Raw genomic sequence first — 24,404 nt, 5'->3', positions numbered from 1 at the left:
TTTCTCATTCATTATTATTATTATTCACGTTTTATTCATGATTATCCGAGGGCCTTCCGAGTGGGGCAGTGGTCTAAGGCACTGATAAGGGACATATATATAGTCCGTATGGGAGTTGCAGTGATGAGACAAGACTGTAACTACTGTAAAGACTGTAACTACCAATTAATGTGGACACCGGACGACGCTGGGCCAATTGTGCATACGTCCATTACATTTTTACATGTCTGAAGTTGTTATCAAATATTTTAGATGGAGATGCTTTAGTTAAACAAAGTGCTGTCTGTTTACTTCTGCCTATGTACAGTTTTGCATCAATAAAGTTAGAAAAATATTTTGTATTGGGAATATACTATAAATGTAACACTTTTTAAATAAATAGGTAAAGAGAACTGATGTGTGCCTTTTAATTCTTAATACCAACGTTTTCATCTACACTGGTTCTCAGATGTTATTAACTAACAATAGCTTGAGACATGCATTAGATTAAAATGCTGGTAGAGTGTTATTATATTCGTCCAGCAGAGGGAGACATTGACTTAACGCTGCAGTACAGTACAGAACAGAATGTAGTACAGAGTCCCATAGGGCAGCGCACGATTGGCCCAGCGTCGTCCAGGTTAGGGAGGGTTTGGCCAGGGTAGACCGTCATTGTAAAATATGAATGCGTTCTTAACTGACTTGCCTAGTTAAATAAAGGTTAAATTAAATTAAAATAAATACTTCTCTGCATGGTGGCGCACACCTCTGAACATCTGCACTTTTTCTCAATGTCTCTGTGGGTATACAGTGCATCTGAATCTGGAGGTTGACTCAGCATTGCAGACCGGACAGAGCATCTGTTTAATTCAGTACGTGGATATGATCAAAGACTCCAACACTAGTACCACAAATAGTTAAATCTATGGCGTTTACAGTGGGAGCAAATTAAGCATAGCGGGTTAAACAAGCAAGGAGGTGGGCAAAGCCAAGCACAAACTAGCGAGATCCTGTTGTATCATATATTTATTATAGGGAACGCCTCTCTGGAGTGCACAAACAACGCAATTTGTTTTCTACTTTGGCAAAGCGTCAAGTCTATAAAACTTACAGCACTGTATTCGTAACAGATTTGACTTTTGCGAACAGAAAATGTATTGAGATCAGATGTTTCATCGATAAGAAAATTAGCAGACCCGGCCCAGTTTCTCCTCGTTCCATTTCCCACTACCCGCGACTAGACTTCCTCTCACTACCATATTTGGTGGTGAGAAACCGCTGTAAACGGATGCTTCAGCTTTATAGCCCCTGTGATGTGTCTGGGTTATCCCTTCTGCCTGTGCGGGGACTCTCTTTGATATGATACAGGAAGAGCTATAAATTATAACAATGGAAAATACAGTACACAGAAACAGGAAGGAGGAGCGTAGGGACATGAATCACATTTCGCTTTATCTGATTGGACGGTCTTGACGAAAAGGGCGGTTCTTCTGCAGATTCATTGGGAAGTGAAGCCTCAATGTCAAAGAAGCTTGTATCAGCTGTTTCAGACTATTCATCTCAACATCCACTGATAAAAACATCAGCGACGGAGAAAAACAGTCGTCTGCCACCAAACCCTATGAAGATTGAAGGTTTTTACGGATAGGAACTCAAGGGCAGCGTCAAACGGTTTTCAGGTAGCGAGCTAAAGGTACTTAATTTGTTTTGTAAATAACCCAATGTGTGTGCTGCTGCTTATATTTTGAGACCATATATAGCTCACAGTTGCCCAACAAGATGCAAAATTAACTTGTCGATTTAGGATGGATACTGAAAAACACCGTATTTACAATGCCATCATCATCGTGGCACCTGTTGTTTACCTACTGCGAGTGTTGAATTAACTTCCTTATTGAATTAAATGCTTAGCCATACGTTATAGATTCAGGGCCTAGCGTTGTTTAGGCTACTGTATGCTGACATTGGATGGTATGCAGGTTGCGTGCATTCAATTCTAGGTCTTCTGTAAAAAAATAAATAGTATGTAACTGCAGGCCGCAATTCGGGGCATTCCTGCATGTGCCCTCGGGCATCCCATTGGTTACTGCATGAACGCCCCCCCCCCCCCCCCCCCCCCCCCCCCTGTCGTGTACAGGAGTCCCTCCTGGACTAGCTAGCTAAACTAGCACAGTGTCATCGTTCCCGCTTACCAAACCCCAGCCGTCATCGTATGAACTGCAGGATAACAGTGCCCATATGGGTAGCTATATAGCTATGCTTTCTCTCTTGTTGTGATGTGTTTTGTCCTATATTTATATTGTATTTATTACAAATAAAATTAATCCCAAGCCCTGTCACCGCAGGAGGTATTTTGCCTTTTGCTAGGCCATCATTGTAAATCATATTTTGGTCTTAACTGACTTGCCTAGATAAATAAAAGCTAGCAACTGTTGTTGCCCCCGCGTTTTCTTCTATGGGGTTTATAAGCAGTTGGCATCCAACTTTATGGTGCATTACCGCCACCTACTGTATTGAAATGCCCCTGCTTCCCGCCTATATATTTTTTTATTATTATTTTTTATTAAAAAAATTGTTTCACCTTTATTTAACCAGGTAGGCTAGTTGAGAACAAGTTCTCATTTGCAACTGCGACCTGGCCAAGATAAAGCATAGCAGTGTGAACAGACAACACAGAGTTACACATGGAGTAAACAATTAACAAGTCAATAACACAGTAGGAAAAAAAAGGTGAGTCTATATACATTGTGTGCAAAAGGCATGAGGAGGTAGGCAAATAATTACAATTTTGCAGATTAACACTGGAGTGATAAATGATCAGATGGTCATGTACAGGTAGAGATATTGGTGTGCAAAAGAGCAAAACAAGTAAATAAATAAAAACAGTATGGGGATGAGGTAGGTAAAAATGGGTGGGCTATTTACCGATAGACTATGTACAGCTGCAGCGATCGGTTAGCTGCTCAGATAGCAGATGTTTGAAGTTGGTGAGGGAGATAAAAGTTTCCAACTTCAGCGATTTTTGCAATTCGTTCCAGTCACAGGCAGCAGAGAACTGGAACGAAAGGCGGCCAAATGAGGTGTTGGCTTTAGGGATGATCAGTGAGATACACCTGCTGGAGCGCGTGCTACGGATGGGTGTTTCCATCGTGACCAGTGAACTGAGATAAGGCGGAGCTTTACCTAGCATGGACTTGTAGATGACCTGGAGCCAGTGGGTCTGGCGACGAATATGTAGCGAGGGCCAGCCGACTAGAGCATACAAGTCGCAGTGGTGGGTGGTATAAGGTGCTTTAGTGACAAAACGGATGGCACTGTGATAAACTGCATCCAGTTTGCTGAGTAGAGTGTTGGAAGCAATTTTGTAGATGACATCGCCAAAGTCGAGGATCGGTAGGATAGTCAGTTTTACTAGGGTAAGTTTGGCGGTGTGAGTGAAGGAGGCTTTGTTGCGGAATAGAAAGCCGACTCTTGATTTGATTTTCGATTGGAGATGTTTGATATGAGTCTGGAAGGAGAGTTCACAGTCTAGCCAGACACCTAGGTACTTATAGATGTCCACATATTCAAGGTCGGAACCATCCAGGGTGGTGATGCTGGTCAGGCGTGCGGGTGCAGGCAGCGAACGGTTGAAAAGCATGCATTTGGTTTTACTAGCGTTTAAGAGCAGTTGGAGGCCACGGAAGGAGTGTTGTATGGCATTGAAGCTCGTTTGGAGGGTAGATAGCACAGTGTCCAAGGACGGGCCGGAAGTATATAGAATGGTGTCGTCAGCGTAGAGGTGGATCAGGGAATCGCCCGCAGCAAGAGCAACATCATTGATATATACAGAGAAAAGAGTCGGCCCGAGGATTGAACCCTGTGGCACCCCCATAGAGACTGCCAGAGGACCGGACAGCATGCCCTCCGATTTGAGTCATAGCTTAAAAATAGACCAATAGAAGTATTTAGAGGGTTCCTGTAGATGCAGGTATGCCCACATGCAGGAACGCCCTGAATTTCAGGCTGCAGTTGCACCCTTCTCTTTTTAAACAGAAGTGATTTAGGAAAAGTCAACACCTCCTCTCCCTCCCTCTCTCTTCACAGGAAATATGAACTCCCTACCAGGCAGGAGTGTGTCGCTGTGCAGACGCATGACAGCGGGCGCTATGAGGGTCCTCGCGGGCACAACGGGCCATCCTGATACCGTGGCCCGTGCGACCTGCCTCGAGGCTGTCAGAGTGTGCCACTCGGACTCGAGCCGCAAGGGCAGCGTCAGCACCAAGAAGCGTGGCTATGACATCACCAGAAACCCCCACCTGAACAAGGTAAATCCCTAGACCACCACAGACAGTGCAGTGCCATCAGATGAAAAGCCGCTGCACTCATTTAAACAATTGATATTATATGTTGCAATGTTAAACAGTGTGTGTGGCTAGATACTTTAGGATTTTGTAAATTAGGCCCTTTCTGTACTCTCCCAGTGTTAGATGAACTCGTGGATACCATTTTTATGTCTCTGTCTCCAGTACGAAGGAAGTTGGAGGTATTCTTGCGAACCAATGCTAACTAGCGTTCGTGCAATGACTGGATGTCTATGGGTACAGTCATTGCGCAAACGCTAGTTACCGTTGGCTCTCAAAACTACCTGTAAGTATCAGGTCAGTCAAAGTTCCCATTGATAAGGGAGCTTTAGGTAAAGGGGGTGTGACTGTCTGGTTTGGAACATTATAGTAACATAGATATAAAGGGTGAAGAGTGAAATGCAAGTATTGCTCTGTTTCTGATATTGTTTGCCCCTGCAGATGTAGGTTCAATTGAGCCTTGGGATCTCTATAGCCCGATCCAAAAGGGGCCATGTGACACCCCTCTTCAGGTTATTCTAGGTCATCATTGTTGATGCCAATGAGACTGAACTGGACAGGAATTGTCCATTGTTAGAACTGCTGTTCTGCACTTTCTATGTGAGGAAACATGATTCAAAAACACACAAAAAAACACTGATGGCCTTTTTTGTACACTAGACATTTTCATATTATAGGGTATAGGTGTTTTTAGTCTGCTCTTTGCATTACCCAACTCTCTCTATCTATGAAAGTGTAATTGCCATGGCTAGTCAGCTGTGCTTCCTTGATGGCTTTACTTTAGGGCCTCTAACTGCTGCTCTATCTCAAAGGTGTGTGTGTGTGTGTGTGTGTGTGTGTGTGTGTGTGTGTGTGTGTGTCAGTCAGATTATGTAAGTGTGCGAATAATGTATTTCCATCTTGTGGTTGAATTACTTATGTCTTTGTTGCACTTAATTTAAATGTTTGAATGTTTTTTAATTTTATTTCACCTTTATTTAACCAGGTAGGCTAGTTGAGAACAAGTTCTCATTTACAATTGCGACCTGGCCAAGATAAAGCAAAGCAGTGCGACACAAGCAACAACACAGAGTTACACATGGAATAAACAAACATAGTCAATAATACAATAGAAAAAGTCTATATACAGTGTGCAAATGAGGTAAGGCAATAAATAGACCATAGTGGCGAAATAATTACAATATAGCAATTAAACACTGGAGTGATAGATGTGCAGAAGATGAGTGTGTAAGTAGAGATACTTGAGTGCAAAGGAGAAAAATAAATAACAGTATGGGGATGAGGTAGTTGGATGGGCTATTTACAGATGGGCTATGTGCAGTGATCTGTGAGCTGCTCTGACAGCTGGTGCTTGAAGTTAGTGAGGGAGATATGAGTCTCCAGCTTCAGTGATTTTTGCAGTTCGTTCCAGTCATTGGCAGCAGAGAACTGGAAGGAAAGGCGGCCAAAGGAGGAATTGGCTTTGGGGCTGACCAGTGAAATATACCTGCTGGAGAGAGTGCTACGGGTGGGTGCTGCTATGGTGACCAGTGAGCTGAGATAAGGCGGGGCTTTACTTAGCAAAGACTTGTAAGTTGTAGAAAGGGACCAATACATGACCTTTCATCCTCCAGACAACTGTTTCAAAGTCTGCTCTCTATTATGACCATTAATCTCTAACACAGTCCCATTAACCCCTTAGCATATTGAAGGACATTTTATATCACCAGTTATTAAAACATTTTAACAATCACACCATCAAACAGTTCTTAGGTTCTCACGAGTTCATCTGACTCAGGGGAAAAATCCCCATTAACATCACATAGTATGAGAAAGCAGTGATTTTTCTGCCATTAAAGTCCTTGGGCTGGCCACCTAAGCATTTTTTTGGGATGCCTAAATCCAAATAGTGTAAAAAACAACAACACATGTGATAAAGATAATGGACCTACAGTGCCTTCAGAAAGTATTCACACCCCTTGACTTTTTTCACATTTTGCTGTGATACAGTCTGAAATTAAGTAAATTTACATTTTATATTTATATTTTACGTCATTGGCCTACACACAATACTCCATAATATCAACGTGGAATTATGTTTTTCAAGCCTAAATAAGTTCAGGAGAAAAAATATGCTTAAGAAGTCACATAATAAGTTGCATGGAGTCACTCTGTGCAATAATAGTGTTTAACATGATTTGTGAATGACTACCTCATCTCTGTACCACACACATACAATTATCTGTAAGTTCCCTCAGTCGAGTAGTAAATTTCAAACACAGATTCAACCACAAAGACCAGAGAGGTCCAATGCCTTGCAAAGAAGGACACCTATTAGTAAAAAAAGCAGACATTGAATATCCCTTTGAGCATTAATTACACTTTGGTTGGTGTATCAATACACCCATTCACTACAAAGATACAGGTGTCCTTCCTAACTCAGTTGCTGGTAAATTAGGAGACCGCAGGGATTTCAGCATGAGGCCAATGGTGACTTTAAAACATAATCAATCAATCAAATGTATTTATAAAGCCCTTCTTACATCAGCTGACATCACAAAGTGCTGTACAGAAACCCAGCCTAAAACCCCAAACAGCAAGCAATGCAAGTGTAGAAGCACGGTGGTTAGGAAAACTCCCTAGAAAGGCCAGAACCTAGGAAGAAACCTAGAGAGGAATCAGGCTATGAGGGGTGGCCAGTCCTCTTCTGGCTGTGCCGGGTGGAGATTATAACAGAACATGGCCAAAATGTACAAATGTTCCTAGATGACTGTAATAATCTCAGTGGTTGTAGAGAGTGCAACAGGTCAGCACCTCCGGAGTAAATGTCAGTTGGCTTTTAATAGCCGATCATTCAGAGTATCTCTTCCGCTCCTGCTGTCTCTAGAGAGTTGAAAACAGCAGGTGTGGGACAGGTCGCACGTCCGGTGAACAGGTTAGGGTTCCATAACCGCAGGTAGAACAGTTGAAACTGGAGCAGCAGCACGACCAGGTGGACTGGGGACAGCAAGGAGTCATCAGGCCAGGTAGTCCTGAGGCATGGTCCTAGGGCTCAGGTCCTCTGAGAGAGAGAAAGAAAGAGAGAGGGAGAGAATTTGAGAATTAGCATACTTAAATTCACACAGGACACCGGATAAGACAGGAGAAATACTCCAGATATAACAGACTGACCCTAGCCCCGACACATAAACATAAAATAAATACTGGAGGCTGAGACAGGAGGGGTCGGGAGACACTGTGGCCCCGTCCGACGATACCCCCGGACAGGGCCAAACACACAGGATATAACTCCACCAACTTGGCCATAGCACAGCCCCCACACCACTAGACGGATACTTCAACCACCAACTTAGCATCCTGAGACAAGGCCGAGTATAATACGCCCACAAAGATCTCCCCCACGGCACAAACCCAAGGGGGGTGCCAGCCCGGACAGGAAGATCACGTCAGTCACTCAACCCACTCAAGTGACGTACCCCTCCTAGGGACAGCATGGAAGTGCACCAGTAGGCCAGTGACTCAGCCCCTGTAATAGGGTTTGAGGCAGAGAATCCAAGTGGAGAGAGGGGAACCAGCCAGGCTGAGACAGCAAGGACAGTTCGGTGCTCCAGTGCCTTTCCATTCACACTCTGGGGCCAGACTACACTCAATCATAGGACCTACTGAAGAGATGAGTCTTCAATAAACACTTAAAGGTCGAGACCGAGTCTGCGTCTCTTGTCAGAATCAACATAAGATCTTTGTTTCTTGGGACCTAGAGCTAGCATCTCTGTTTTGACTGAGTTTAAAAATAGAACATTTGCCGCCATCCACTACCTTACGTCTGAAACACAGGCTTCCAGGGAGGGCAATTTTGGGGCTTCACCATGTTTCATCAAAATGTACAGCTGTGTGTTGTCCGCATAGCAGTGAAAGTTAACATTATGTTTCTGAATGACATCACCAAGAGGTAAATTAAAACAATAGTGGTCCTAAAACAAAGCCTTGAGGAACACAGACATTTACAGTTGATTTGCCAGAGGACAAACCATCCATAGAGACAAACTAATATCTTTTCGACAATGGCTGTGATAGGATAAAACTGAGGATTGTTCAATAACATTGTACTGTAGTTACTCCACAATACTAACCTAACTGGCAGCTTGAACAGAATACAAATATTCAAAACCATGCATCCTGTTTCCTAAAAGGCACTAAAGTAATACTGCAAAACATGTGGCAAAGCAAAGGTAGCTTATTGGTTAGAGCGTTGGACTGGTAACTGAGAGGTTGCAAGATCAAATCCCCGAACTGACAAGGCCATTCTGCCCCTGTTCAAGGAAGTTAACCCACTGTTTCTAGGCCGTCCATTGAAAATAAGAATTTGTGCTTAACTGACTTGCCTAGTTAAATAAAAGGTAAAATAAAAAGTGTTGTGTTCAGGGCAAATCCAATACAACACATTACTGAGTACCAATCTCCATATTTTCAAGCATAGTGGTGGCTGCATCATGTTATGGGTATGCTTGTAATCGATAAGGACTGGGGAGTTTTTCAGGATACTAAAAAGAAAAGGAATGGAGCTAAGCACAGGCAAAATCCTAGAGGAAAACCTGGTTCAGTCAAATCAAATTTTATTTGTCACATACACATGGTTAGCAGATGTTAATGCGAGTCTAGCGAAATGCTTGTGCTTCTAGTTCCGACAATGCAGTAATAACCAACGAGTAATCTAACCTAACAATTCAACAACTACTACCTTATACACACAAGTGTAAAGGGATAAAGAATATGTACATAAAGATATATGAATGAGTGATGGTACAGAAAGGCATAGGCAAGATGCAGTAGATGGTATCGAGTACAGTATATACATATGAGATGAGTAATGTAGGGTATGTAAACATATTAAGTTGCATTGTTTAAAGCGGCTAATGATATATATATATTTTTTACATCAATTCCCATCAATTTCCATTATTAAAGTGGCTGGAGTTCTGTCAGTATGTTGGCAGCAGCCACTCAATGTTAGTGGTGGCTGTTTAACAGTCTGATGGCCTTGAGATAGAAGCTGTTTTTCAGTCTCTCGGTCCCAGCTTTGATGCACCTGTACTGACCTCGCCTTCTGGATGATAGCGGGGTGAACAGGCAGTGGCTCGGGTGGTTGTTGTCCTTGATGATCTTTATGGCCTTCCTGTGACATTGGGTGGTGTAGGTGTCCTGGAGGGCAGGTAGTTTGTCCCTGGTGATGCGTTGTGCAGACCTCACTACACTCTGGAGAGCCTTACAGCTGTGGGCGGAGCAGTTGCCGTACTAGGCGGTGATACAGCCCGACAGGATGCTCTTGATTGTGCATCTGCAGAAGTTTGTGAGTGCTTTTGGTGACAAGCCGAATTTCTTGAGCCTCCTCACCTCCTCCCTGTAGGCCGTCTCGTCGTTGTTGGTAATCAAGCCTACCACTGTAGTGTCGTCCGCAAACTTGATGACTGAGTTGGAGGCGTGCATGGCCATGCAGTCGTGGGTGAACTGGGAGTACAGGAGAGGGCTCAGAACGCACCCTTGTGGGGCCCCAGTGTTGAGGATCAGCGGGGTGGAGATGTTGGTACCTTACCCTCCCCACCTGGGGGCGGCCCGTCAGGAAGTCCAGTACCCAGTTGCACAGGGCGGGGTCGAGACCCAGGGTCTCGAGGTTGATGACGAGTTTGGAGGGTACTATGGTGTTAAATGCGGAGCTGTAGTCGATGAACAGCATTCTCACATAGGTATTCCTATTGTCCAGATGGGTTAGGGCAGTGTGGTTGCGATTGCGTCGTCTGTGGACCTATTGGGGCAGTAAGCATGTGGGAGCAGTAGACTGGGATAAGGTTTGATTGAATATGTCCGTAAACACACCAGCCAGCTGGTCTGCGCATGCTCTGAGGACGCGGCTGGGGATGCCGTCTGGGCCTGCAGCCTTGCGAGGGTTAACACGTTTAAATGTTTTACTCACGTCGGCTGCAGTGAAGGAGAGTCCGCAGGTTTTGGTAGCGGGCCGTGTCAGTGGCACTGTATTGTCCTCAAAGCGAGCAAAAAAGTTATTTAGTCTGTCTGTGAGCAAGACATCCTGATCCGCGACGGGGCTGGTTTTCTTTTTGTAATCCGTGATTGACTGTAGACCATGTCACATACCTTGTGTCTGAGTTGCGACTCTACTTTGTCTCTGTACTGACGCTTAGCTTGTTTGATTTCCTTGCGGAGGGAATAGCTACACTGTTTGTATTCGGTCATGTTTCCGGTCACCTTGCCCTGGTTAATAGCAGTGGTTCGCGCGAATGCTGCCATCAATCCACGGTTTCTGGTTTGGGAATGTTTTAATCGTTGCTGTGGGTATAACATCGTCGATGCACTTTCTAATGAACTTGCTCACCGAATCAGCGTATTCGTCAATGTTGTTGTTGGACGCAATGCGGAACATATCCCAATCCACGTGATCAAAGCAGTCTTGAAGCGTGGAATCAGATTGGTCGGACCAGCATTGAACCGACCTGCGTGCGGGAGCTTCTTGTTTTAGTCTCTGTCTGTAGGCTGGAAGCAACAAATGGAGTCGTGGTCAGCTTTTCCCGAAAGGAGGGCGGGGGAGGGCCTTATATGCGTTGCGGAAGTTAGAATAACAATGATCCAGGGTTTTACCAGCCCTACCCCGCCCCTCTTCTTACCAGAAATATGCTTGTTTCTGTCGGCGCGATGTGTGAAGAAACCAGCTGGCTGCACCGACTCCGATAGCGTGTTTCGAGTGAGCCATGTTTCCGTGAAGCAAAGAACGTTAGTCTCTGATGTCTCTCTGGAATGCTACCCTTGCTCGGATTTCATCAACCTTGTTGTCAAGAGACTGGACATTGGCAAGTAGTATTCTAGGGAGTGGTGCGCGATGTGCCCGTCTCCGGAGCCTGACCAGAAGACCGCTTCGTTTGCCCCTTTTAAGGCGTCGTTGTTTTGGGTCGCCGGCTGGGATCCGATCCATTGTCCTGGGTGGAAGGCAGAACACAGGATCCGCTTCGGGAAAGTCATATTCCTGGTCGTAATGATGGTGAGTTGATGTTGCTCTTATATTCAGTAGGTCCTCCCGACTGTACGTAATGAAACCTAAGATTACCTGGGGTACCAATGTAAGAAATAACACGTAAAAAACAAAATACTGCATAGTGTCCTAGGATCGCGAAGCGAGGCGGCCATCTTTGTCAGCGCCGGGGTTGTGCTTTCACCAGTCTGCTTTCACCAGACACTGGGAGATGAATTCACATTTCAGCAGGACATTAACCAAAAACACATGGCCAAATCTACACTGGAGTTGCTTAAAATGTGTCAGAAGACAGTGAATGTTCCTGAGTGGTCAAGTTACAGTTTTGACTTAAATTTATTTGAAAATCTATGGTAAGACCTGACAATGGTTGTCTTGCAATGATCAACAACCAATTTGACAGAGCTTGAAGAATTTTGACAAGAATAATGTGCCAATGTTACACAATCCAGGTGTGGAAAGCAGTTAGAGACTTACCCAGAAAGACTCACAGCTGTAATCGCTGCCGGAGGGGTTTCTACAAAGTTTTGACTTGGGGGTGTTGAATACTTATGCAAATGAAATATTTCAGAATTTTCAATCAATTAACAAAAATGTCTAAAAACATCTTGTGACTTTGTCATTATGGGGTATTGTGTGTAGATGGGTGAGAAAATATATTTAATCAATTTTGAATTAATGCTGTAACATAACAAAATGACGAATAAGTCAAGGGGTATGAATACTTTAAGGCACAGTATATCTTTTTCATAATATAATCTTTACCAAAATAAAAGCTTGACAGTCAGGGTGATTTGAAAATTCCAAAAAGAACACGGCATTAGCCATGGCAAAATGCATGGAATTGCAGGAAATTAACCTTAGAACTACAACATTTTATCTCAGCTCCATGGCAGAATATGTAGACTAGCAGGACATTTGTTTTAAAATTGCAACATTTTCTTTCAGCTCCATGCCAAAATGTACAGAATTGCAGCAAATCTGCTTTAAAAATGCAAAAAAAAATGTCTGAACTTTATGGATAAATTAGTAGAATGCACAAAATTGGCTTAAAAAGTCAAAGATTTCTCTACACCGCCAAGATGGGGGGGCGCTAAAATGTTCTCTTAAATTCAGCTGCACCGATGGGCCGACCACGCAGATTGCAACGCCCCCTGCCACGCCCACCAACTAAGCCCCTTTTTGATCCAGAAACCTGTGTGTCACTGTGATTGACATATTAACAGCTGTTTATTATTAATGGACCAAACCCTAGGTGCAAGTTTTACATTAGACTATCACAACTTTACATATTGACACTACAATAGTAGTACATTTACAGTAGCAAGTTCCTGAAAATGTTATTTTATTTTCATGACGAGCCTCTTGCTTTCTGAAGAATTCTTTCCATTTGAAGAAATAAAAAAGAGCTAGAGCGAGTGTGTGTGTGAGAAAGAGGGAACGCCAGAATACTGACATGGCACTAAGCACAACCAGACCACAAAGTTGGGGTCCGGTCAGCCCTTTGAGCAACTATATGAATTTCCCTACATGCAATAGGCCTAAAAAAAGGAATGCTCAAGACATGATCAGAACCACAACACAGCTAAAGCTCTCAAGCTTCTCTATTGAAGACAATAATTGTAAAGGCCTGATAACTGGGTGTTTATGTGAACAAGAACTAGCTAGATCAATGCTAGCTATACCAATGTTACAACATTGGATGGTGTCTGTTACACAGCGCTATCGTTGACCCTTTATGTTGGATGTGTGCGTCTCTACCCCCCTGCAGGGCATGGCCTTCACCCTACAGGAGCGTCTGCAGCTGGGCATCCACGGCCTGCTGCCCCCCGTCTACCTCTCCCAGGACGTCCAGGTGCTCCGTATCATGAAGAGCTACGAGGGCCGCAACCCCCTCGACAAGTGAGCACGCACACACACTCACTCAGATGCAAATCAAACACACACAACACACATACTGTATGATGGCTAAAAATACACATACAGTAGCTTTAATCTCCCTCATCACTTACTGGTCTTTGTTTCACCTTGTTCTGCTTTCTTTCTCTCTCTCCATTTTTCTCTCTCTCTCTATTTCTCCCCCCATTTTCTTTCTCCATTTCTCTCGTCTCTCTGTCTGTCTCTCTCTCTTTCTCTGTCTCTCTCTCTTTCTCTGTCTGTCTCTCACTCTCTCTTTGTCTCTGTCTCTCTCTCTTTCTCTCTGTCTGTCTCTCTCTCTTTGTCTCTCTGAATCTTTGTCTCTTTCCCTCTCTCTCTGTCTCTCTCTCTCCTCCCATTTTCTCTCCATTTCTCTCTCTTAGGTACATCTTGCTGATGACTCTGCAGGACAGGAATGAGAAGTTGTTTTACCGCCTGCTGACATCTGATGTAGAGGAGTTCATGCCCATTGTCTATACCCCCACTGTAGGGCTGGCCTGCCAACAGTACGGACTGGCCTTCAGGAGACCACGGTAGACATGAAACACACACACACATACACACACACCCAGTGAATTGTTGTGTGATGATCGATGATAGTGGTTCTGAAGTGTTAGCATGTATCCCACAGAGGTCTCTTCATCACCATCCATGATAAAGGCCACATCGCCACCATGCTCAACTCCTGGCCTGAGGAGAACATCAAGGTAAGGAGTGCCTAACACACACACTTTACTCCATGGTACAGGATATGGACACAAGGGTGTAAACAATTTTCACCATGTGAACCAAACCTTGTGTGTGTATCCCCAGGCCATTGTGGTTACGGACGGAGAGCGTATCCTGGGTCTGGGCGACCTGGGCAGTTACGGCATGGGCATCCCAGTGGGTAAACTGGCCCTGTACACGGCCTGCGGAGGAGTGCCACCCCAGCAGTGTCTACCAGTCCTGCTGGACGTAGGCACCGACAACCAGGTACTTCTACCGGGAGTTTTTCAGGACCCTATCTTTCAAAGATAATTTGTAAAAATCCAAATTACTTCACAGATCTTCATTGTAAAGGGTTTAAACACGGTTTCCCATGCTTGTTCAATGAACCATAAACAATTAATGAATATGCACCTGTGGAACGGTCGTTAAGACACTAACAGCTTACAGACGGTAGGCAATTAACGTTACAGCTATGAAAACCCAGGACACTAAAGAGGCCTTTCTACTGACTCTGAAAAACACCAAAAGAAAAATGCCCAGGGTCCCTGCTCATCTGTGGGAATGTGCCTTAGGCATGCTGCAAGGAGGCATGAGGACTGCAGATGTGGCCAGGGCAATAAATTGCAATGTCCGTATTGTGAGACGCCTAAGACAGCGCTGCAGGGAGACAGGAAGGACAGCTGATCGTCCTCACAGTGGCAGACCACGTGTAACAACACCTGCACAGGATCGGTACATCCAAACATCACACCGGCGGGACAGGTACAGGATGACAGCAACTGTCCGAGTTACACCAGGAACGCACAATCACTCCATCAGTGCTCAGGCTGTCCTGAGGCCTGTTGTAAGGCAGGTCCTCACCAGACATCACCGGCAACAATGTCGCCTATGGTCACAAACCCACCATCACTGGACCAGACAGAACAGGCAAAAAGTGCTCTTCACTGACAAGTCGCAGTTTTGTCTCACCAGGGGTGATGGTCAGATTTGCGTTTATCGTCAAAGGAATGAGCTTTACACTGAGGCCTGTACTCTGGAGCGGGATTGATTTGGAGGTGGAGGGTCCATCATGGTCTGGGGCGGTGTGTCACAGCATCATCGGACTGAGCTTGTTGTCATTGCAAGCAATCTCAACGCTGTGCATTACAGGGAAGCCATCCTCCTCACTCATGTGGTACCCTTCCTGCAGGCTCATCCTGACATGACCCTCCAGCATGACAATGCCACCAGCCATACTGCTCCTTCTGTGCGTGAGTTCCTGCAAGACAGGAATGTCAGTGTTCTGCCATGGCCAGCAAAGAGCCCGGATCTCAATCCAATTGAGCATGTCTGGGACCTGTTGGATCAGAGGGTGAGGGCCCGGGGCCATTCCCCTCCAGAAATGTCCAGGAACTTACAGGTTCCTTGGTGGAAGAGTGGGGTAACATCTCACAGCAAGAACGGGCAAATCTGCTGCAGTCCGTGAGGAGGAGATGCACTGCAGTACTTAATGCAGCTGGTGGCCACACCAGATACTGAAAGTTACTTTTGACATTTCTGTTAGTCACATGTCTGTGGAACTTGTTCAGTTTATGTCTCAGTTATTGAGTCTTATGTTCTTACAAATATTAACACATGTTAAGTTTGCTGAGTTTATATCTTACCTAGTGAACTAAATATGCTGCTGGTAGTTGTATGGCAGTGAGATCTAAGTAGGGTTAAGGTAAGAATACAATAATTTTAGGATTCACCAAGATTGCATAACAGTGTTGTTCAATTCCAAATGGACCCCTAGCCCCTCCCCCCTCCTGTAGCTCTGAAGGGGTTGGACAGGTGCTAGATGATGATTTGGAATTCAGGGCTCCACTATCACTTAGTTACTTCCCTTATTTCCTGGAGGCCCTCGTCATAGAGCTTGAGGGTGAAATGTTATTTTTGATCAGGCACTCCTGGAAGACCCCCTGTACATCGGCCTGAAGCACAAGAGGATCAGAGGAAAGGAGTACGATGACCTCATCGATGAGTTCATGCAGGCAGTTACTGACAAGTAGGTAGTGTGTGTGTGTGTGTGTGTGTGTGTGTGTGTGTGTGTGTGTGTGTGTGTGTGTGTGTAATTTGACTGACTGTTCACTGCTCCACGGAATGCAGGTATGGAATGAACTGCCTGATCCAGTTTGAGGACTTTGCCAACTCCAACGCCTTCCGCCTCCTCAACAAATACCGCAACCGTTACTGCACCTTCAACGACGACATCCAAGGTAACTTGTTCTCTTTTTCCCTGTCAAATCTATTCACACTCAATACGCCTTATTTGCTGTATGGATGACTGATGCCCTCCTGTTTGTATGGATGACTTGAAGCCCTCCTGTGGTCTTAGTCAGAGACGCATAATAGAGTTTTGTGTACTGTTGAAAGATGGATGTGCAAAACCATTCTGACTTCTGAGAACAACCGTATAACCCATCCCTTGTGTTTCTCACCCTCTCTCTTATGTCTCCTGTGCTTGTCTCTTTCTCTCCCTGTCTCACTCACTCTCTCCTAGGCACAGCCTCAGTAGCAGTAGCTGGGGTCTTGGCTGCTCTGAAGATCACCAAGAACAAACTGTCAGACCACACCTTTGTGTTCCAGGGGGCTGGGGAGGTAAGAGGACAAATGCGCTGATCTGTGTTCATTATAAACACCAAAATATGTTGATTTTTTGGGGGAAACCTGACTCTTGAATCAAGCCTTGAAAGATAAAACAAGCATGCAGATGAAATGGCTTGAAAATCATCATGTTGCATGGCAGTGATTGGGTAGATTGCTTAGTAGCAGGATTCATCATGGAACTGTCTTTTTTACAATGATGTCATACTTGAGTAATAGTAAAGATACCTTAATAGAAAAAGACTCAAAAGTAAATGTAATTGCAAAAATATTTTTGAAAGTATCAAAATTCCTTATGTTAAGCAGACCAGATGGCATCGTTTTTACAAAAACATTATTTTTTACTGATAGCCAGGGGCACTAACACTCAGACATAATTTACAAAAGAAGCATGTGAGTCCGCAAGATCAGAGGCTGACCAGGGATTTCTCTTGATGTGTCTGAATTGGACCATTTTCATGTCCTGCTAAGTAATAAAAATGTAATAAGTACTTTTGGGTATCAGGGAAAATGTATGGAGTTAAAAGAACATTATTTTCTTTAGGAATGTAGTGAAGTAAGTCGTCAAAAATATAAATACCCCCAAAACGACATAAGGAGAACTTTCAAGTATTTTCATTTAAGGACTTTACCACTGCTTTTTTTTTTATTACCCAGGCTGCACTGGGCATTGCCCACTTGCTAATCATGGCCATGGCGAAGGAGGGGGTGTCGGCCACGGAAGCCGCAAAGAAGATCTGGATGGTCGACTCCAGGGGCCTCATCGTCAAGGTAACAGAAATACCATATTATCATAGCTAACCTCCTAATACACTTGAATAGCTTCAAAACGCTGATCTAATCAGCCTTCTCCTGAGCTGTCCACCAAGACATTGGTGTTCAGTGTTCAGTAGGATGCAATGTTACAGAATTTTCAGATAGAAAGATCATGTAGATCAGTTATGCTGCACTGTCATGTAGAATAGGGAATAATGTCAGTCAGTTCTATGGGCAACGTTCAGAACGTTACAACCTCCTGAACTGGATCCAGTTGTATGTCAGACTGACTTATGTTACCATGGTGTGACCCACAGGGCAGAGGAAACCTGAACCATGAGAAGGAGGAGTTTGCCCACGACCACGCCCACATCAAGACCCTGGAGGAGGTGGTGCACACTGTCAAGCCCACCGCCCTCATCGGTCAGTTGCCATGATCACATATTGTCTCACCAGTGTAACTAAGGCTCATCTGTCATGTACAGAATGTTTCTTTAGAAACAGACCAGTAATGGACACTGGACAGAAACTCAACATTGCAGAGCATCTCAGGAAGATATGCGTGTTTTGTTCTCACACTCAGTAGTCTTTCTTTTCTTTTCTTCTCCTGTGTGCAGGAGTGGCGGCCATCGGAGGGGCGTTTACTGAGAAGATCATCAAGGACATGGCGTCCTTCAACGAGAGGCCCATCATCTTCGCCCTGAGTAACCCCACCAGCAAGGCAGAGTGCACCGCCGAGCAGTGCTACCAACTCACCGAGGTACTGAAACTCTGATCCTAACCTAGAGAATAGACATTCACTCACTGTTCCCTTGTTCGAGTGCCAATCAATGTACGCTTACTAAATATCCTTGCTGTCATAGAAATAGAATGATCTGAAATAGAATTAAGGCTCTCTTTTTTACTCTCTCTCACTTTCTCGCTTGCTCTCTTTCTCATTTTCTTCCTCTGTCCCAGGGGCGGGGCATCTTTGCCAGTGGCAGCCCCTTTAATAAGGTGACCCTGGCTGACGGGCGCTCCTTCATCCCCGGTCAGGGGAACAACGCCTACGTGTTCCCTGGCGTGGCATTGGGGGTCATCGCCTGCGGGGTGCGCCAAATCTCTGACGACATCTTCCTCACCACAGCCGAGGTAACTGTTTGCCTTTTAATTTGACATTTTCAACAAAAAACATTCCCAAATAGCAGAGGTAAAGTGTGTATGTAATGCTTATCAATCCAATGATCTAATACTATTGTTCAAGTTGAATAATATAATATTAGTTTCAATTTCAACATTTTTCTGTCCACTCGTAAAATATAATTTAAAAAAACGTTCTACCCTGTAAAATATATATATTTTTATATTATTGTTCCAATTGACCTTGTGTCGTTTGAAAAATCAAAGTAGAAATATTGGTGTGGTTAGGAAAACTGGGCGATTTCTAAATATGTGGTTAAAGTTTATTATTCTGTGATGTCATTAAGGATGGTATATCAAGGTAACGGTAACTCTGAAAGTGTACACATCTTATGTATCAGGTTTACATCTAAATTTTGTAAATATTATATAATGAAATATGAGAATAGTTTTGTGAAGATAGCATTGTGATTTTAGCCATCTAAATGAGAAATGTTTTTCATCTGAACTTGTGCCCAGTCAGTAGCCACGCCCCAGTGAGCTCAGAGTTTGTGCCAGCATGACAGAACGCCCCCTTTGGATAGAAGGACTCTCGGAATGCACTATATTCATGGATGGATTCTCCCTTTCTTGAAAAAAATCATTGATCTAAATATATACAGTGGGCTCCAAAAGTATTGGGACAATGACACATTTTTTGTTGTTTTGGCTCTATACTCTAGGACTTTGTATTTTAAGTGATACAATGACTATGAGGTTAAAGTACAGACTGTCCCCCCCATTTTAGAGGACCAATAGTATTGGGACAAATGCACTTCTTTACATCAAGCTTGTGACTCTACAAACTTGTTGAATGCATTTTCTGTCTGTTTTGGTTGCATTTCAGATTATTTTGTGCCCAATAGAAATGACTGGTAAATACTGTATTGTCATTTTGGAGTCACTTTTATTGTAAATAAGAATGTAGTATGTTTCTAAACACTTCTACATTAATGTGGATGCTACGGTGATTACGAATAATTCTGAATTAATCGTGAATAATGATGAATGAGAAAGTTGGAGGTATAAATATCATACCCCCCCCCCAAAAAAATGATAACCTCCCCTGTTATTGTAATGGAAAGAAGTTAGCATCTTGGGGGCATGATATGTGTGTCAAACTTTCTCACTCATGATTATTCAGGATTATCCATAATCATGGTAGCATCCACATTAATGTAGAAGTGTTTAGAAACAGTCTGCACTTTAACCTCAGTCATTGTATAATTTCAAATCCAAAGTGGTAGAGCATAGAGCCCTCCATTTCTTTACTTCTCTTTTTCATTTCCTGTTTCTCTCTCTCTCAGGCGATAGCTGACATGGTAACGGAGGAGCACCTGGCCGAGGGAAGACTCTACCCTCCACTCAACGGCATCAGAGAAGTGTCCTTTAAGATCGCTGTCAAGGTTAGAGACTGACTCCACCCCACAAAACCATTCCCCCATCAACACAGATTTGTTACTGCAGAGAAAGACACTTTCTCCATGTCAATACATTAGTGTTCTGTGTAACTAATTTATATTTTTCTCTACCCATCTCTCAGGTGGTTGACTATGCGTACAGACACAAAATTGCCTCCCTGTACCCGGAGCCCAAGGACAAGGAGGCGTTTGTGCTCTCCCATGTCTACAGCCCCGACTATGACTCCTTCGTCCAGGACACCTACGACTGGCCCGTGGACGCCATGAAAGTCCAGGACGTGTGAACTCCATCAGCCACCTCTCTTTCTATCCCCAACGTTCGATCCTTCAGTACAGCACAAGGGAGCTACACATATCAGACATGCGCTGCCGCCTCTCCAGATTTCGCCTAATTTCCCCAATCATCACTCAACAGTCGCGTTCCCCTGCTCAGACGTTGCATGCATCAACCAATGGTCGCATTCCACGGCATCGGCAGTGCCTTTCGGCACCAGAATGCTATAACATATGTGGTTAACTCATACATAAAATACCTATCCAGGCGTTGTAAGATCTGGCATGTGTCCTCAACGCCTGGGCAGAGCAACGCTCCCAAAGCCTTCTGCAGCTAGGTCATCAAGACGAGACACTCCATTGCCTCTAGACACTCCCCAGTGCCCATAGAATGTACATCTGTAGGAGATTACAAATGGTTAACCAGCAGAAATATAATTTAAGGGGTATTTTTCTGAAGGTTCAGTCATTTCATTTGATGTCCCCCTTGACTTTTGTAATTGCTTTGTTTACCATATCTCTATATGTGTCCATATAATCAAATTGCCAGGTTAGTGCCACGACATTTCATGTGTAACTTGAGGGAACCCTATCTGTTCTATACATTCTATATTCTATTTTGAGATTATTTATTTGTGATTGAACCCCAAATAACACACTCCGTTGAGCATCTTTGGACTCGCTTTAATAACTAATAGGCTAATTTAGGAAGAAATGGCATATTCCCGAAAGGTCTCTGTCATCTATTGTAGGTTGCATCTCAATAGTTTTACCTTGCTTCCTTTGCTTGGAAAAGTGGATGGGTGAATCCCATATCGCCTTTACCTGTCCATTGTTTTCAAATTAGTCTCGATAAAAGATAGGAGACAAGCATAGGAGGAGACTGCCAGTTTTAGACTGTTAAGATGGACCTCTTGTCCGGACATAAATACAAACCCTCATAGTGCCGGCCTCCATTTGACCTCCTGACCTCACATGTAATATCCTGCAGATTCTCGTCTTTAGTTGGAGGATTCTATCAGATATTAGCAAAGAATATGTACACGCTGGTTCACACTGCAGTATCATTGATTTTATAGCACAACTCCAATATATTATTAACTGACCATTTCTTGCTCCCAGTTGTCACTTCATACTTTAGGCTACACTCCTGCCAAAGCCTGGGTTACAAGAGGACCAGTTAGATAACCTATAGAATTTAAAATAGGACACCCTGTTCATCTTGTATTTTTATTCTAGACTTCCCTGTTGATGCGTGTCAGAGTTTTAACGAGATGACTAGCTACATTTTTATCCCCGACATCATTACCATTAGGAACTGACTTTTACATTTGAGTAATTTAGCAGACACTCTTATCTGACTTACAGTAGTGAGTGCAATTTTCTATTTTCTTCGTACTCGTCGGAATTGAACCCACGAACCTGGCGTTGCAAGCGCCGGGCTCTACCAACTGAGCCACAAGGGACTTCAGGTCTGTGCGGTGCCCGACGTTTGTGTACATGATAGAGGAAGCTTTAATAAACACTAGTGTACCACTAGCCCATGCATAGACGCTAACTACCTTTAGCATCTATTCATGACGGTAACTTCTGGCCGGGGGAGTTTTGTTAAGAGCACCGCTTGTTCTGAACGTTAACACATCGCTTGCGGTATGATTTTGGAAACATAAGGAAAGTAGCTTCCATATCGGCAAAAACATTTTTTTCTAAAAACAAAAAGGTTAAATTACTACACACCTTTTATAGGGTTGGTGTTCCCACACGGCCATATCTCCATGTTGCAGCGCTTGTTTACAGAAGACCACCTGTGCTTATTAGCTATCTATCGTGGACGAGCACCTGTGTAAGCATAACTGGAGAGAAAGTGTAGTTCGTCAACGGTAGGCATACAGTTGTATGGATGTCGGCAAACCTGCTTCAGTAAGTTCATCTTTTTTATTTGGTAAGATTCTTACTCGCTAATATGAAAGATAGGTTCCATATGTTTCCAAAACCGTATCGCAACGATGATGATTGACGTTTCTAAACATTTAAAACAGCGTCGAGTTATAGTTCACATGTTCCCACCAATAAGCAGTGCTTATAGCTGAGAATGCCTTGGGTTCTCGAGAGCAAGAGTAGCGCCTATAATAATTACATATGTGATTGCCTCTTTGGGTATGCTTTTTTTTTTTTAATGGAGGGGTTGCATCTTTTTTGTGTGTAGTTTTGTATAAAGCGTTGCCTGTTTCGGTTTCGGTGTTTTTGCCAAAGGTAATGACAGACATGGTAAATGTTATATTTTCCTTCCCCCAGAGAATATTATGCTCTGCATAGGCGTGATGCACCACAGAAGGAATTCTATTTGGGGTTCAAGGAAAAATGTATGTTTTGAAGGGAATAAAAAAGGCACTAAGTGAATATTGTTAGCAAAACTACTGAGTGTTTTGTTGATGATTAACACATTTTGTGTCATGCTGCTGATGTAGCGTGTGTCCTTCCACACGTTGGTTTCTCCACTGTAGCTGGAGAGCCTCTTAAACTGCAGACATCGCTGCAGCCCTGAGCACTGGTCTATCAGCAGGCAACAGCCAGCCCTGAAACAAGAGGAACAACACTTTTTATAGGCCTTATTCATTGAAAGACAGGAAGGGCAACTCTTTACATTTTATATAGGCCTTATTATTTCAGGATCACTTGAATAACCGTGGCTAAGGGATGTTCTTTAGCGCAAAGCAGAGTGCCTGGATACAGCCCTCAGCCGTGGAATATTGGCCATATAGCACAAAACCCCGAGGTGCTTTATTGCTATTATAAACTGGTTACCAACGTAATTAGAGCAGTAAAAATAAATGTTTTGTCATACTTGTGGTATACCACTGCTGTCAGCAAATCAGCATTCAGGGCTTGAACCACCCAGTTTATAATACACATTATATCCAGTTCTCTGAGTCTCTTCGCTTCCATGCTCCACCCCCACGTCTCCTCTTTGCCTATCATGGCAAGGATCTGGTGAGTTATCATCCTAGGGGAGGGAAACAATCATTGGTGCTGCTCTCCATCAATCATAACCATTCTTTACTATATTGCTATGTCATTCATCTCCAAACCCAGAACCAGATTTTGCATGTGCTTGCCATCTACTCGATTTGGTTCTGGGTTCTGATATTTTCAAAACTGTGTTGAATGGAAGTAGCAGACGAGTACCACTCCCTCTCAAAGCCTCTACCAAAGTCTGTTCCCTTCCCTCCCTCTCTCTCACTTTCTGTTGGTCCTGTTGATCATGTCCGTCTCTCTCCTGTGCTTGGCGGCCAGGTGGAGCTGTGCCCCCCTCATCCTCTTGTTGGTGCTGTGGAGCTGGTGCAGATACAGCTCCCTGGCCCTCTGCTCCGCTATCGCCTGGGGGGCACAGTCGTACAGGACAAATGGGGTACCCTCCGAGGCCGGCTGCCTGTCAGGCGCTTTCCTGCTGAGCTCCTCCAGCTGCAAAGCAAAGAGGATCTACAGACCCTTGCTGAATTCTCTTTCTTTACACCTCTCTCTGAAATTGTGCACTTGCTCCCCCCCTCACACACACACACACACACACACACACACTCGGCTGCTAGCTGAACCTGTCGCAGGCGGTGTATGAGGTCCTGTGCTTGGTGGGCCTGTATCTGTCTGCTCCGTCTGCTGTCAGCCTGCTCCAGAAGCTCCTGCAGGTACTGCCTCTGCTTGGGCAGCCGCGGGGTCATCAGCGGGCGGCCCTGGAAGTTGAACGAGCCCTGGGGAGGAGGCCGTGAAGTTACTATAGATCTCAGTGGAGAAACACATCAAATTAAATAGAAGTATTCACAGGGACTCACATAGAACTTGCTGGGTCTTGAGGCAGAACTTTCCCTTGCAGCCTCCGCCACACCCAGGTTAAATGCTGCCAACCTCTGTTCTCCCGGATCAGATGCTGCTCAGCCTGAGAGAGAGAGAAAGTAGGTTCATCACTTGTTCCTGTCCCTCTGTGACTTCCTCACTAATTGACTCAGTAGGTAAAAATAGGGTGAAAAACATCTGTCTATTCTGAACTCTGGAGGTGGTCCCTTCGGGTAATTATTCTCCAGTAATCATGGTTTTGTATTGTTGTATAATTGAGGACGTGTATGTGAGCTTGCCTGTTCCCTCTGTAGGTTTAGCTGATCTCTCTCCTGCTCGTTGTGCAGTAGGAGGTTTTCCTCCTGCTCCTCTCTCAGT

The 24,404-nt window shown here is 44.2% G+C and overlaps 1 protein-coding gene across 2 annotated transcripts; it reads left to right on the top strand.

Annotated features, from left to right (window-relative positions):
- The first annotated feature begins 1,320 nt into the window (after positions 1-1,320).
- On the top strand, positions 1,321-22,661 carry me3 (malic enzyme 3, NADP(+)-dependent, mitochondrial). Of its 2 annotated transcripts, none has more exons than XM_020461207.2 (15): positions 1,321-1,672; positions 4,066-4,286; positions 13,109-13,239; positions 13,638-13,787; positions 13,886-13,961; positions 14,068-14,229; positions 15,888-15,991; positions 16,093-16,202; positions 16,487-16,584; positions 17,248-17,361; positions 17,664-17,769; positions 17,964-18,106; positions 18,304-18,477; positions 19,812-19,910; positions 20,048-22,661. In XM_020461207.2, the coding sequence occupies exons 2-15, from the start codon at positions 4,071-4,073 to the stop codon at positions 20,207-20,209; spliced, it is 1,845 nt and encodes a 614-aa protein (XP_020316796.1). In that variant the 5' UTR covers positions 1,321-1,672; positions 4,066-4,070; the 3' UTR covers positions 20,210-22,661. The 2 variants fall into 2 exon arrangements, with proteins under 2 accessions (XP_020316796.1, XP_020316797.1); XM_020461208.2 differs by having other exon boundaries at positions 1,457-1,658.
- Positions 22,662-24,404: the final 1,743 nt, after the last annotated feature.

This window comes from Oncorhynchus kisutch, linkage group LG26 (assembly GCF_002021735.2).
Source record: "Oncorhynchus kisutch isolate 150728-3 linkage group LG26, Okis_V2, whole genome shotgun sequence".
NCBI classification, from domain to species: Eukaryota; Metazoa; Chordata; class Actinopteri; order Salmoniformes; family Salmonidae; genus Oncorhynchus; species Oncorhynchus kisutch.
The sequence above is the reverse complement of the archived record's forward strand: the minus strand, read 5'-3'. Positions and strand labels throughout refer to the sequence as shown.